The 14,890-nt window shown below is 38.8% G+C and overlaps 1 protein-coding gene across 1 annotated transcript in view; it reads right to left on the reverse strand.

The window, feature by feature from the left end:
* The window catches only part of LOC111153440 (catenin delta 2), a 1,010,962-nt gene that overhangs the window by 451,803 nt on the left and 544,269 nt on the right, over positions 1–14,890 (reverse strand). The window contains exons 4-5 of the mRNA XM_022512459.1: positions 3,283–3,317; positions 2,776–2,892 (exon numbers count right to left, since the gene is read on the reverse strand). Coding sequence (XP_022368167.1) covers positions 2,776–2,892; positions 3,283–3,317 — 152 coding nt within the window. The remainder of the gene's footprint in view (positions 1–2,775; positions 2,893–3,282; positions 3,318–14,890) is intronic.

The following is a 14,890-nucleotide window of genomic DNA, read 5'->3' on the forward strand; positions in this document are numbered from 1 at the left end:
TGAGCCACCCAGGCGCCCCTCCACATTGCTTGTATTATTCCCATCTTCCTAGCTTCTTTTGGCTTATTTAGCTGTTTTAAAGGTTTCCCCCCAATGAGTACAACATCCCTTTACCTTGTCTTTATTTTTAATAATAAAGTTAAGATTTATTCTGAGTGCAGTTTTTTCCCCATACCCTTATGTTTTCATTATAAAATATTGCTACTTAATTTGCTTTTTAAATAGCATGTAATTTTCTGTTTTATTGCTATTTTGATTCAGTAGATCCAAATTTATGTTTCTTAATTTCAATGTGAATATATTTTACCATTTTATTTACCTTTCCTTTTACTGGACTATTATTACAGAATGCAGCCTCTCTACAATTTTCAATTTTTAGGATTCTCTTTACTGCCCAACAGCTGATCAGGTTTTATAGACATCCCCTGGGGCACGCCTGTGTGGCTCAGTCCTTAAGCATCTGCCTTCGACTCAAGTCATGATCCCAGGGTCCTGGGAATGAGCCCCACATCAGGCTCTCTGCTTGGCAGGAAGCCTTCTTCTCCCTCTACCACTTGCCCTGCCTGTGTCCCCCCCTCTTGCTGTGTCTCTATCAAATAAATAAATAAAATCTTTAAAAAAATAAATAAGTATCTCCTGTATAACATGTATAACAAATATATATTATCATTCAGTGGATTTAACTTTTTATTTTTTTAAAGATCTTATTTATTTATTTTTGACAGACAGAGATCACAAGTAGGCAGAGAGCCAGGCTGAGAGGGAGGGGGAAGCAGGCTCCCTGCTGAGCAGAGAGCCCGATGTGGGGCTCGATCCCAGGACCCTGAGATTGAGACCTGAGCTGAAAGTAGATGCTTAAAAAAAAAAAAGAAAAAGAAAAAGAAAGTAGATGCTTAATCCACTGAGCCATCCAGGCACCCCTAACTTTTTAAATATATCAGTTACATTTGTTTGTTAATTATTTATTTCAATTTTATGCATCTTTTTCTTCTAGTATTCTGTCTGATTCTGAGACATGTGCACTGACATGTTCACAATAGAATTTTTTTTTTTTTTTTACCGATTTCTCCTTTCATTCTCAATAATTTTTTTCTAATATCCAGACACTGTATTGTTTGGTACATCATGTTCACTTTTTAGTGTGTCTTTACAAGTTAAGACATTTTCACTTAAATAATTCTTTTTGGACCCTGCTTAGGGCTTCTGCATTAAATTCCACTTCATCTCACAAATTCTTCCCAGTCCCAGTTCGTGTTTGTGGTATTTGCTGTTGCTACTTTGCTCCTGTAATTCAACATTTATTTCATTAATACAAGTGTGTCCCTTATAAACATAATTATTTTATCTTTGTTTATTACAAACTTGCATTTTTATCCTTTTCAAAGAATTGAGTGTGCTCACCTATTCGTTCCTTCCATATTAACTGGTTTGTCTCTTATTTTAGTTTTTCCTTCTTTTTTTCTGCACCTTCTGGGTATTGAAGTTTATCCCCTCTCCTAAACTCACAATAGAATATGCTTCTCTATTATTATAGGAAAAATGTAATATCTAATATCACCCCTGCTCCCAAGGCACATTTTATTTTACCTTTGCTTTCTTTACTTGAACAAAGTGAGTACGTGTGTGTATTAGTATATTATTATTATTAATTATTAATTAAGTATATTAAGTATCTTAATTAAGTATAACTCTAACTGTACCTACCCCTAAAAGGAGATATATTTATTGACTCTGAAAGATAAATAATAATTCTACATTTTTAAATATAAAATGCAGAGGACAAGGATACTACAAATCATGCATCTTATTTTAGGAGTTTTATTGAGGGAACACCTATGGGTTTATTACAGTTAGATACTCAAAATGATGTTATCCTAAGAGTAGTGGTATTATAAAAATCATAGAGGAAGTGAATTAATGTGTAAATTTAATGGTTTCAAAACCAGAATACTATCTTATTCTTACATCTTCCTTTTAAATAACAAACCTTGGTGGGTATTCAAGGAAATTTTATTTTTTTAAATGAAGAAATAAAATGCTCCAATGAGTTCTGGTGTAGAAAATGATTGGGGTAATATATGTTTTAATGATTTAATTTTTGGCTTTTTGTGGGATTTTATTAAACTAAGTCAAGAGAATTTTATGATTTATTAAAGTGAAGCTCGTTTCAGCACTTTTATTCCTATGCCTCAACCACTATGGTTGAAAAATATATAATTAGGAGGAGATGAGTAAAATTTTAAAACATTCTGCTGAGGTTAATATGCAATGCAAGATGGCCACATATAGAAATATAAGGGGTTATTGTACAGTACTATAGCATAATACTAAGTATTTAGTACTGCGTATATTATATTGAGTTCTTCTGTTTTGTTATATAATTGTCATAGTGTTAAGGTCTCTACCAAAAATGATCTGTGTAAGTAACGCATTCATGGTTAATTTTAAAGCAGACACTGTATTGATTAAACAAATACATGGTGACAGTCTTGATACAGGCCAAAAAGGAGATCAGAGTATCAGTGAGAATCACCACTATGGCAATAATTGGTGAGAGATCTAGGAGCCAATTACTGATTTAAGAGAGCCTGTAATTAATGTGAATTGGGGTGGGGAAATGTGGGGAGGAATTAGGGGAGAGTGGAGTGAAATGAATAAAACAAGTATAAACACAGGCTGAGGTCCTATTAGATATGACTCATTGTGTCAATTATATGAGAATAAAGAACAACTTATATTTACATTGTCTTCAAGCATAATTATCCCTTCACTTACTTTCACCTGTTGAATAATCCTGTGGGTCAAGTATTCCTGATTCCTGCAGTGATCGGATACAGGAGTCCACCAGCTCAAGACCTGTTGTAAGCTCGTCTTCGATGTCTTTTTGACCATCTGAAATACAATATTTTCAATTGATGAATGAACACACAATATTGTTATTAGTAAAGCTTTAGGCTACTCTTTAATAACGAAAAGTATCGTAACCAAAAACATTTCCTCCGTGAAGTTCTCATTACATTTCACACTGTAACTCTTGGTCGACCAGTAGCAAAAGCCAAGGCCAGCCAATTCCATGTATCCAGGAAAAACATAAAAGTTTCTAGGGAATTTAGAGAACTTAACTCTTGGAAATCATGAGCTATCACAACGTCACTTAATTTTAGTGTTGTGGGGTTATCGTGTCCATTTTTATCAGTCTTTTCCTAAAGTTCACAAGGAAATCAATCAATAAAGACACAAAGTAGAAATAAGTGTAAGTTCCATCAAGAAACCGTGCCTTACCTTGTGACTGCCAGTGAAACTGCTCTTCTGCTGAACTGTAAAAAAGAGAACACACAGGTAGAATGCACTGGTTAGAAACCAAGGACTATGAGACACAGAAGTGAATTAGAGTAGTAATACACTACTAGCTCCAAGGTGTGACTTTTGTTAATTACTTAATTATTAATCTTTACTGAGAAAAGAGATTTTGTTCTGATGCAATCTTAACTTTAATCCATTTGATATATATATCTCTTTTATCACAGGTACTAGCATGTTATAAACGGACACCGTTCTGTAATTTTCAGAGAGTAGCTAGCTGACCCCCACCCCCTTTTTTTTTTTCACAAAGCCCAACCTATTCTATTCATCCCTTACAATAGCTTCTACACAAATGCTGTTCTACCCAATTTTAGTTACTTTAAAATATGAGGCTGACTAGTTTCATTAGACATTGTCAGGTAGTCTGAGAATGATATAGCCTCCTTGTTCATTACAAAGAAGATATGATAAATGTATACCTTCTTCCAGACATGTCGCACGAGCAGTTCCTTTCAGCTGATTATTAGTTTAAATGAGGTAATTTAAAAATTTTACACTTTACCACTCAGCAAATATACAGTTCCCAAAATCTCACTTTACCAATACATCTGATACAATGATGTAGGTAGAAAGGATGGTTCATATACATGATATGCCAAAGACACTACCCAGGGTTCATCTATGGAAGCAACGTAGGTAACTTCTGAATTATTTATTAAATAAATAAATAAATTTAAAATTTCTAAATATGCATGACTCTTTCATTATATATACAAATACTTTCTACATGCCCCCTTTTCATATGTCAATAATCGTTAAGAAATCCAGACACCATTACTGACAGGTATCATTTTGAGAATGATTTTCTACACTCATTTCACTGAAACCTTTACTCTGATCAAGAGCTTCTGTGAATAGCTCATCAGTTCCACAACAGCAAGTGGATTTGAGACCTTTAATCTCTACCTCAGAGACGGCTTCTGAATACATTTACAGAGGGACAAGGACAAGGGAATTCTGGAATAAATCAGTGTTTGAAAAAGTTATGACTGATATACACGAACACAAGGATCGTCCTTTAAGGGACAAGTGACTTTTACAGGGTATCTTTCTCCTCAACCAATCCATTTTAGCAAACTGGGAAATGGTTTCACCACAGTGAAAACTATAGACAGGACTGATACATGAAATGATGACTTTACAAATTCAATCCAATGCAACTTCTTCTTGTATCAAAAAGGTATGAGCTATATAGTGATAATATAGAACTACAAAGTTTCACACTTAAAGCAGAAATGTAATCCTAAAGTCAATATTTTAAGAATTGCATGCACTGTCGGTTAGTAAGAGGCATTTTAAACAGGAATAGAAAATGCTTTCATATTCATAGTAGGCTGAATGGTGCCCCTCATCCCCAAAAGATAGGATCACGTTAAATCTCTGGAAACCCTGTGTGGCTACTTATTAGAAAAAACATATTTGCAGGTGTAATTAAGTTAAAGGTCTTCAAATGAGATCATCCTAGATCCCATGATATCTGTCCTTCTAAGAGATAGAAATGGAGAAAGACACAGAAAAGAAGGTTATAGGAAAGTGGAAACAGAGATTGGAGTTCTGCATCTATAAGCCAAGACATGGCTGGAACCATCAAAAAATTTCTAGAGCCATCAGAACCTGGAAGAAATAAGGAATGATCCTCCCCTCCTCCCAAACCTTCATAGGGAACACAGCCCTGTTGACACCTTGATTTTGAACTCCCAGCCTCCAACACTGGGAATCTACATTTTTGTTGTTGTTGTTGTTTTAAGCCACTCAGCTGTGGTAATTTGTTATGGCAGCCCCGGGAAACTGATAACAATAGTTTTCTGATAGGATACAAATGGTCTCTCCTTCCACCCTCCAGGATTTACTATCTTTAAGCTGCTACATTCCTTTGGCCAGTGCAACCCTTCACGAAGGACGACTGTATACCTTGGCTCCACTAATTCCTGTCGACCACAATGCTCTTCTGACAGATGGAGGATAAAGGGTTATTGGTGTTAAATGATTTGACCACACGGATCCCAAGTTGCTCAACAGCCACTTAAATGAACCTGTCCCACTACAAAGCTCATGTTCCTAGCTCACCATAAAAAGTCATGGATGGGGACACACTCAAGTGACTTTCCACCTCAAGCCGTAAGAGGAAGTCAGCAGAAGACGCTGCACTCGCCACTCCTCTCCTCACAGGCCCATGGAAGAGTGCACTTCATGCCCGGTGCGCGCAGAGGGGGCCATGTTAAGGCCTGTGAGAGGAAGTGACAAGTGCCACTTCCTGCCCCAAGCACAGAAGGGCAGGCGTGAGAGCCTCCTGCTCTCTTTCTCTCCCGATCCCCGCTGAGTTGGGTCCCTGAGTAGGAGGGAGGAAGATGCCTGCCAGCCCCGGGAAGACACAGCATGAGTGAGAAATAAAGCACTGTTGTGTGAAAACTCTTGCGCTGGAGGGGGGTTTGTTTCTGTAGACTAAATGTCACACTGAGTAATACAGAACTGTGGCAGTATTTGAAGCTGTAAGGTATTTCTTGCTTCTCTGCCTTCCATTTCCACAGTGTTGCGTAGGGAGAGAATGTCCGGGGTCACTCTCACACAAATAAGGTGGTGTGACAGCTTTTAGTCATCCTGTGAGATGTATCTGCTCGTCCGCAATAATGGGTGATTTTATGTGTAAGACTACACATCCCAGTTTTATATAATATTTACTTTTTTGCTCAACTCTTTCAAAAGTGTTTCAGTTTTATGATGCAACAGAAACAAGAAGAGATATTTTGAACCACAAGTGAAAGAATGCCATTCCCAGTGACTATGAAACTAGCCTCTCAAAACACAGGAACCTTCCTTTTGGCCAGATAAAGAGCATTAATCATTTAAAAGGTTTCCTGATTCCTTTAGCACAGTTAAAATGCATTAAAAGTATGACTGATCAGAGAAAATAGAAATCCCAAGAGAAACCTGGTTTCGATTTTATTTCCATTAAGTGCATGCTTTATTCACTCTGTTAGGGGAATTTATGCAATTGTATATCTTATACACTTGATTCCTTCTGTTAAAAACTGCTTTTGGTTGGATGATTTTTAAAAAAGCAAACAAACTATCTACTCATCCGATAAACACAGACTATGCCTGTATCCCACACATTCTTATTTCAGCTGTTTAGGAATTACTCATGGTGAACTTTCTCCCAATTGTATTGTTCAATTTAGTATAATGTAAAAGTTATTTTTGAAGCAGTTGTAACTTCTATGCATGTTAAATTTTAGAAAATAAAATTTGCTTTGCTATCAGAATGCTGTTTCTTGAAATAGAAGTAATTTGTAAAGAATTAAATTTAATAAAGTAGAGATATAATTTAGAGTAGTCGGTATGTATTGAAACACAACTATGTACAATTTCCAGAACCCAATTATTATGAGCAAAATGCATATTTATAACAAAGACTACCTAACTTTTAACTTTTAAACATATACATATATATGTGCGTAAATCAGTAGTGCTAGGGAAGAGTTATATTAAATATAAATATATTAAGTATATTTATATAATATATTATATAAATATAATATATTAAAAGCACAAATCCTGGGGCACCTGGGTGGCTCAGTTGGTTAAGTGTCTGCCTTTGGCTGAGGTCATGATCTCGGGGTCCTGAGATGGAGGGCCCCATCAGGCTCCCTGCTCAGTGGAGAGCCTACTTCTCCCTCTCCCTCTGCCTCTCCCCTAGGTGCAAATCCCAATAGCTAACACTTAGATTGTTCTCAGTTTAAACCAGGCAATATTCTGAGACAGATATACTGCTTTCCCATTTTACAGCTAATGAAACTGAGATAAAAAGATGTTCAAGAACTTGCTGGGGGGTCCCACCTGCAGGAAGCAGTGGGCGCGGGATTATGACCCTGGATGTCCTGTTCTAGAGGCTGCATTCGAAACTCCCATTCTATTCATACATCTGGTGACATCAAAATTAAACTCCTATGTGATGAAAACAAAAAAATAAATGTAAAACCACAAACCAAGTTGAAAAAACTTGCCATGTCCCGGGAGAAGACATTTGCAAGGCATGTAACTTACAGAGGGTTAGCCTCTGGAACATTAAAATAACTCCTACAGATCATTTTAAGATAAAGATTAAAGGTCAAATAGAAGAGAGATGCATACATTTACATATAGCTGATGCATAGAAGAAAAAAAATCAACAAGCAATGGTCACTGAACACATTAAAAGATACTCAAACCTATTACCCATCAAAAGAGTATAAACTAAACAGACAGCAATTCTTTATTCTCAGGCTTCAAACAATGAGAAAGTAGGACAGTATTCTGTGTTGGAGAGGATGTGGGGGAATAAGGAATTCTCACACATTGCACATGAAAGAGTAAATCAGTCACTTGGGTGTCCAATGAGTCAATAATTGGTAATGATTTATATGCAGAGGCCCGGTCACTCAGTAATTCTGCTTGTTGGCAGAGTTTCCATGGAAACGCATACCCCTGTGCCCGGGACACCTGGACACGTCAGTGCATGCCCACGTGTTGGCAGTAGCAAAACCATGGCAACAACCTAAGAGATCAGTAATAGGGAATGGACAAATATAATAATATGATTGCATGCATATAGGACATATATATGGGATCAACACTATTCAGCAGTTAAATTAGCCCAAACCATAATGTATCAATATAGGTCTCAAAAGCAAAATATAGAGTGGAAAATGCAAATTTCACACATGTATTGCCTGATTCCAATCATGTGAATCTTAAAAACACTGACTAAACAATATTGTATATATATACACATATGTATACACATGTGTATATATATATATACATATATACACATATGTATACACATGTGTATATATATATATACATATATATTATACACAAAGATTTTTTTTTAGTTTAAACTAGTTTTTCAACTATTTATCATCAAGGGAAATCATATAAATACAGATTAAAACAATACACCAAAATTCATTATGGTGGTAGCTCTAAGGAAGAAAGAGAGAATTTCTTCTAAAGGGAATTTCTCTTTTATCCTTCATGTTTTGCCTCATGAAAAATGAGGGAAAATGTTAACATTAATTTAGGAATGCCTTAGGTCCTTGGAATAGGAAACCATCATGATTCTTACATTTATGTTTAGTTAAAGGCTTAGTTAAATGTTTAGTTAAATGCTTAGGAAACTCCTTGTAACTCAGTTCTACACAATATTCCCATCACAGTTAGAATCACTCACAGTTGAAATTCAAATAATGCCAAAAAAAAAAAAAAAATCTGAAAGAGGTAAGTCCAAATAATAGAGGGAAAGAAAGGATTTAGAGCTCTAAATATTTTTGTCTCCATTTTTCAGGCGATAAAAGTGACAGGATCACCTTTGCTATTTTGATATGAGCTTAAACATTTCAAGCAAGCAACCAATAACTTTCAAGTTCTGCGGGTATGATGTTGGGGAAAAACTAGTTTAAACCAAAGCATAACCTCTGAGATCCTCGAGAAGTGATTTTCACCCTCATCATCTCCAGCAGGACAGTCTCCATATCCACGTCCAGGCTATGTCTAATAAATAAATAAATAAATAAATAAATAAATAAATAAACAGATGATCGTTCAGAGAGTTCGCTTAATGTCAGGAAAAGACACGAAGCCAAGCAGTTCCAGAGCTCGACCGTCTGACATGAACCGGCGCAAATATCTTTCCTGATTTCCTTTTTCAGCATTCCGACGCCCAGAGCATCAGTCCCTACACTGTGTCACGTGGCCTATCACTGCTCACAATTTGATTCAAAATGAAATAAAGGTAAGGAACTATGAGGGTTTTATTGTTGGTTTGCTTTCAAGTTAAGCGATGTACCTAAAACGGAAGCCCCAGAAACTAGTGTGAAGGGAATGGTTTCAGAACTAATATTTAGCCTGCGGGAACCCGGGGCCTTACGTTTATGTCTGAGTGACCTAAAATTAAACTCTACTGTAAAATCCTTCCTCGTATACAATTTTGCACGCAGACACATCACAAGAAGGGCACTGGTTTGCAAGACAGAATAACCTTGGTCCAAATTCCCCATTACTGCGGAAATGTCACGCATTCGGTGAGAATGTTGAGAAGGGGTAGCCCGAGGACCTGGGTGGTTGGCAGCTGCCGCCTTTTTAGCTCAGTGCACTGTACCCAGACCATATCTGTCAGGCTTGGTGAGTAACTCTGCTTCCCCCAGAATTTCCTGAGTGACTGATTTCTCTTCAGTCTACTGCCTCGTGGTCGCTATCTGTATCGTGGTATATTCCCAAATGAATGTCCTAATCTCTCCGCCATGCAACTGGCATGTTGATTTCTTTCTTAGATCCTACAACCTCTTTCTGCTTTACCTACTCTCGTTAGAAATATGTTTTACAGCTATTATAAAAATGTTTATAGGGCTACAACAGATAGCCAGAGGGCCACAGAGCTCCCAAACCAGGAGAGTTCAATCAATTAGTTTGTATCAAGTGATGCATTTATCAGGTGAACAGGGTCTGGCAGGTCTTGAGCAAATATGGGATTTTACATGTCGTTAGAGTGGTGTTTATGGCTTGTAGGTTATGACTGACTTGTAGGTTATTTAATCTACATTAAAAATAAACTAAAAAATATTTTACTATATTAAAATAACTTGTAGATTATTTTATCCCTTGGAGCCACTGCAGTCTGTCATGGGAAGGTTGGAATGGGGGACAGACATGGGGAAAAGGGAACAGTGGGCATTAAGAAGATACCCAGGCTTGGTGGCATCTATGCCCAGGTTGTCAGTCACAACCAGTCCTGGAAAAAAGGGAAACAAAGTCATCACACATCCTTGATGAGTGCCCGAGGCGGCTTTGGGTGGACAGAACAGGGAACGCAATGTCAGCTCCTCAGGACTCTAGTCCCATGGGGGTGTGGGGGACCAGCACTCAAAGCTGGGAGAACCATCGCATGAAAAAGTGAGTTTGAGGCATTTCTGTGCACAGGTGCATAGGACCTGGAGCATGACACTCAATCTCTTTAAGCCTCAGTTTTCCCATTTATAAAATGGAGATTTACTAGACTTTGCCATAGGGAGCTTATGAAAACTCACGTACGTAAAACCCACACAACAGGGCGGGAGCGTAGGAGGCATTAATATAAACAAAAAGGAAGCGCCAGTATCACATGCACAGCAGAAGGCTGGGAGCACAGTCAACTCGGAATTGAAAGTTCGATAGGTCCATCACACGAAATTCAACTTGTCCGGGCTGAGGACCAATAAATACCATCACACCAGTGCGTGATAAGCTTTGCACAATTTAAATTGTTCACCTTTTCTTTCTTTTTTTTTTTCTACACTAACACTGTAAAGAAAAAAAGGCAGTCTCTGATTTCCACGGAAAGATGATTCACTTTGAAACCATAATTTTGCCCATCAGTCCTGTACTGAATTTCTCTGCGGGCACCTGGTCCTGTATTTGCCACAGTTAAAAACAAAAGAAAACAAAAAAACACAAAAAACCCTGAAAGTCCATTTGTTATTTTCAAAACCTTGGAAGAAAATAAAAGAGACCCAAGTGGCTATTATTAATTTCTTCTTAGTTTGAGGCAGGGGAAATTCACATTCCTAAGTTAATTTTGCTGGAGTTGGGGACTAACAAATGATGGAAACAACCCAGAGAGGCTCCCACGCCATAGCCAGGACCCACGCGGGTCTCAACGTTTATCACAGAGTCCCGCGACAATGTCAGGTTTGTGCGCTGGCCAGCCAGAGCCACACAACAGGGAGCGACCGAGAATTGTTTTGTTTTAATTCCTTCAAAAATACGCACCGACATTTTCTGGCAACCGCAAAGAATCATCCCTCGGCTCAATACCCTAAACGCACTATCTACACAAAGTCAAGCTCTCGCCATGGGAAAGACGTACTTCCAAGTTTCTCTTCTTCGCATGCTTTTCTAGTTTTGGAGTAAATTGTAGTTATGCCACAAGAGACTGATTGTGTATGGAATTCTATCTCAGAAGAAGGAACAATTGGTAAATTACAAACTAGAAAATTCTCGCGTTATATGCTTCCCCTCTGTGGTTTTTCTGGGAGATTTCTCATGCCTGAGTTAGATAGTTTTTTCAATGCTTACACTAGCACATCAGAATTTTGAAGGAGTTGAGGCAAATTTCTGAATGCCAGCCATGTTAGACAATAAAGTTATCGGAATATTTTTGTCTGTGAGCATTCCATAAACCAGGAGGTAGTAAATGTCCCTGTAGATGACCAGGCACACTATTAATTAAATAACTCTGAGACCTTGTAATATTTGGAAATGTCTTCCAAACTACCAGAAACTGAATCGTTTATGCAGTTTATGTGCTAAGTGTATACCTCTACTGAATTACACGTTGCCACAGCCCACGGCTCGATCTTTGGTGAATCTCAGGGCTTCGTTCACGGAGCCTGAGAATGAATAGAGAGCTCAATGGCCATTTTGCACTTTGATCATTAGTAACTGATTTTGTAGGCAGGAGAAGAAGAGAAGAGTAGTGGCTTTATTTGCTGAGAGGTGGTACGTATATGAAAGTTCTCAGATGTTCCAAAATTCAGTCTTTGTATTCAATCTTCCAAAATTATCTCTGCTGTTAGGGTCCGATCCATGAAGGGAGCTCCTTAGCATTGGGGACATCTCTGGACAAAAGGAGGGGTCAAGTTTATGTTTTCTTAGCTTCTTTGGGTCCTGTGTGATATTGTGTGTGGGGGGATGTCCCTTACTCCTCTGTTCCTCTAAAATTCAATGATTTGGGGTGCCTGGGTGGCTCAGTCGGTTAAGCATCTGCCTTAGACTCAGGTCATAATCCCAGGACCATGGGAGGGAGCCCCACATTTGGCTCCCTGCTCATCGAGGGGGCTGCTTCTCCCTCTTCTGCCTGCCATTCCCCCTGCTTGTGCTCTCTTTCTGTCAAATAAAGAAATAAGATCTTTAAAAAATAAATAAATAAAATGCCCTGATTTTCTTCAGCCTTCCTTCTTCATAAGTGTGTTGTCTATTACAGATATGTCAGACCTTGGGTATTGAATTTGACTGAAAGTGATATGATTTTATTAATATAAGAGAAGCTAACACCTCTTAGGTATTTAATGGAAATTTATGCAAATAACCATTGCCTCTTTCACAGAAAAGAGAAGTCTGAATCTTTTGTTTTCTGTCTTCGAGTAACAACAGATGATTTGTAAAAATAAGTTTCAATTTCAGTGTCCTTATGGAGCAGAAATCAAGTAATGTTCATGAACAACTCTCATGGCATTCTAGAGCTTTCACTTCCTATGAGCAGCAGTGGTTTTTGAAGCCATTTGAAGTTCCGTTCGAACGTGTAATGGGTACACAAATGTTGATAGTTTATTCATAAATGCCCCGAACTAGAAACAACTAAGTGTTCTGCCACAGGTGAATGGCTGAACAAGCTAACACATCCATGCCAAGGAGAAGAAGGCAGCGATAAAAAGAAATGGATTATTGATAGATGTATCAACGGCAGTTTGGAGGGGTATGAAGGGAATTCTGCTGAGTGAAAAAGAGAAATAACATTCTTGAAATAACAAAATTATAGAACTGAAGACTAGATCAGTGGTTGCCAGGGCTCTGGGCTGGAGGGTGAGTGTGGGTGTGACTACAAAGGGTAAGAGGAAGACTTACGGTGCTGGAATCACCCTCCATTTCGTGGTGGTGCTTACACAAAGCTTCGATGGGATAAGGCTGCACTGAACTACACACACACACACACACACACACACAGGAATGCAGGTAACTAAAACAGAGGAAATACAGGATTGAACCAATGTCAGTTTCTTGGTTGTGATATTGTATTCCACAGTCACACCACTGATGCTGCCATTGATGGGAACTGGGAGAAGTTACAGGATATGTCCCTGTGTATTTCATTTTGTGATTACCCATGGCTCTATAATCCTTTCAAAATAAAAAGGTTAAAAAAATAGTGGGGTAGGGTTCGGTATGCTTTCTTTTCTCTTCCCTGAACTGTCTTCTCTACATGCAATATGCCATTCATTTATTCCCATGAATAATTAAACTAGAATTCAAAGAACATTGGGAAGAGTGGAGTAAAGGGAAAGGAAGGAAGGAACAGAGACAGAAGGAAGAAATAAGAAAAAAAAAAAGAAGAAGAAAAGAAACCACTGCGAACTTCTGATTATCCTTTTTGTTCTTCGTTCTGGGTAGGCAGAACTCAAGCGACTCTGCCCTGGGCTCTTTTCTGCTTTGTTCTGTGAATGAAGGCATTATCCCTGGAGCAGAATATACCAATCATACTGCCCACTGCCAATCAGAGGCAAGGGATCGTGCTGCTTCTGAATGAAAATTCATCCATTATATCCAAGCTCCCTGCTCATCAGGACCCTGTGTTCGCTTCCACTGCCATATGTTTTTGGGGAAAATTAAAAATAGTATTTTGGCTTACAATACTAGAGCAAAATACAAGTCTGAGTGCATTCTGTGTGAGTCCAAGAGACGTCGCATGATACGATTCATTGGCTTTCTGCAAGCGTATTCATTAAAGTTAGGCTTGCACCTGGCAGACATGTTCCCGCTCCTCCCGCTAATTCACAGGGGAGCCGCCCCAGTGCCAATCTGCTTCCGCAACCCCCTACCCGCTATCCCGACTCCTGAAAATTGGTTTCCTTGGTTACCTCTGTGTGCTGCTCTCCATATTTATGGTAGTGGGGGGGGGGATCATACATTAAGAGTTGCCTTCTTTCCAGCACTTACTATCTGATGCTTGAAACTGAAATGCTGGATCAGCCTCCCTATCTTCTCCCCATCTTCCCGCCACAGGGTGCCTTTATTTGTTCTGAGTCTTCTTTTTAAGAAAGAATGAGCATTTCAACGTGAGAGCTCACGAAACAATTGTACTGCCTGCCAAACGTATAAAACCGGTTTAAAATCCATTAATTGGAATATCTATTAATGTTCTTAAGACATTTAAAGTGTTCTCTTCCCCCAAATCGTTTTTGAGGTCCTTAGCATCTACCTATCCATTCTCCATGTAAAGGTGCCTCCAAACACACTCCTTTACTGCTGCTATAGTTGGAGCTTTTGTGTTCTCTTTCCTGGGGCCTGGAAGAGCTCTGTGTCTGAAGGGTAGGTGTAGCTTCCCATCGACAACCATTTTCTCCTTGATCAGACTTCAGTCAGGCTCCTGTGAGCTCTCTTTAGGACTAGGTCCCGTCATGGGTTCTTACGTCCTTCCTTGCAGAAGTTCTAGCAAGAATCCTGCTGAGTCAGATTAACCAGAATCCCCCACACTTGATGTCTGATGACCCTCCATCCAGCCTCTACCATTCCCCAGGTGATGTCTGCTCATGAATCTTGTTAAGTCAGATAGGCAGAATCCCCCTGCCCCCGCTTGCTCCTGATGGTTCCTCTGAGTAACTTTCCATCCACTGACCCCTGCCCTGCTCCTTGGCTTTAAATTTCCATTTTTCCTTGTAGTATTTGGGGTTGGGTGCCATCTTTTCCCCCTACTGCAAACCCCACTGTAGCAGCCCCCCACCTCGAATAAAGTCTG

The sequence above is a fragment of the Enhydra lutris genome, unplaced genomic scaffold, assembly GCF_002288905.1.
Source record: "Enhydra lutris kenyoni isolate GAN:26980312 unplaced genomic scaffold, ASM228890v2 scaffoldscaffold32, whole genome shotgun sequence".
Taxonomy (NCBI): domain Eukaryota; kingdom Metazoa; phylum Chordata; class Mammalia; order Carnivora; family Mustelidae; genus Enhydra; species Enhydra lutris.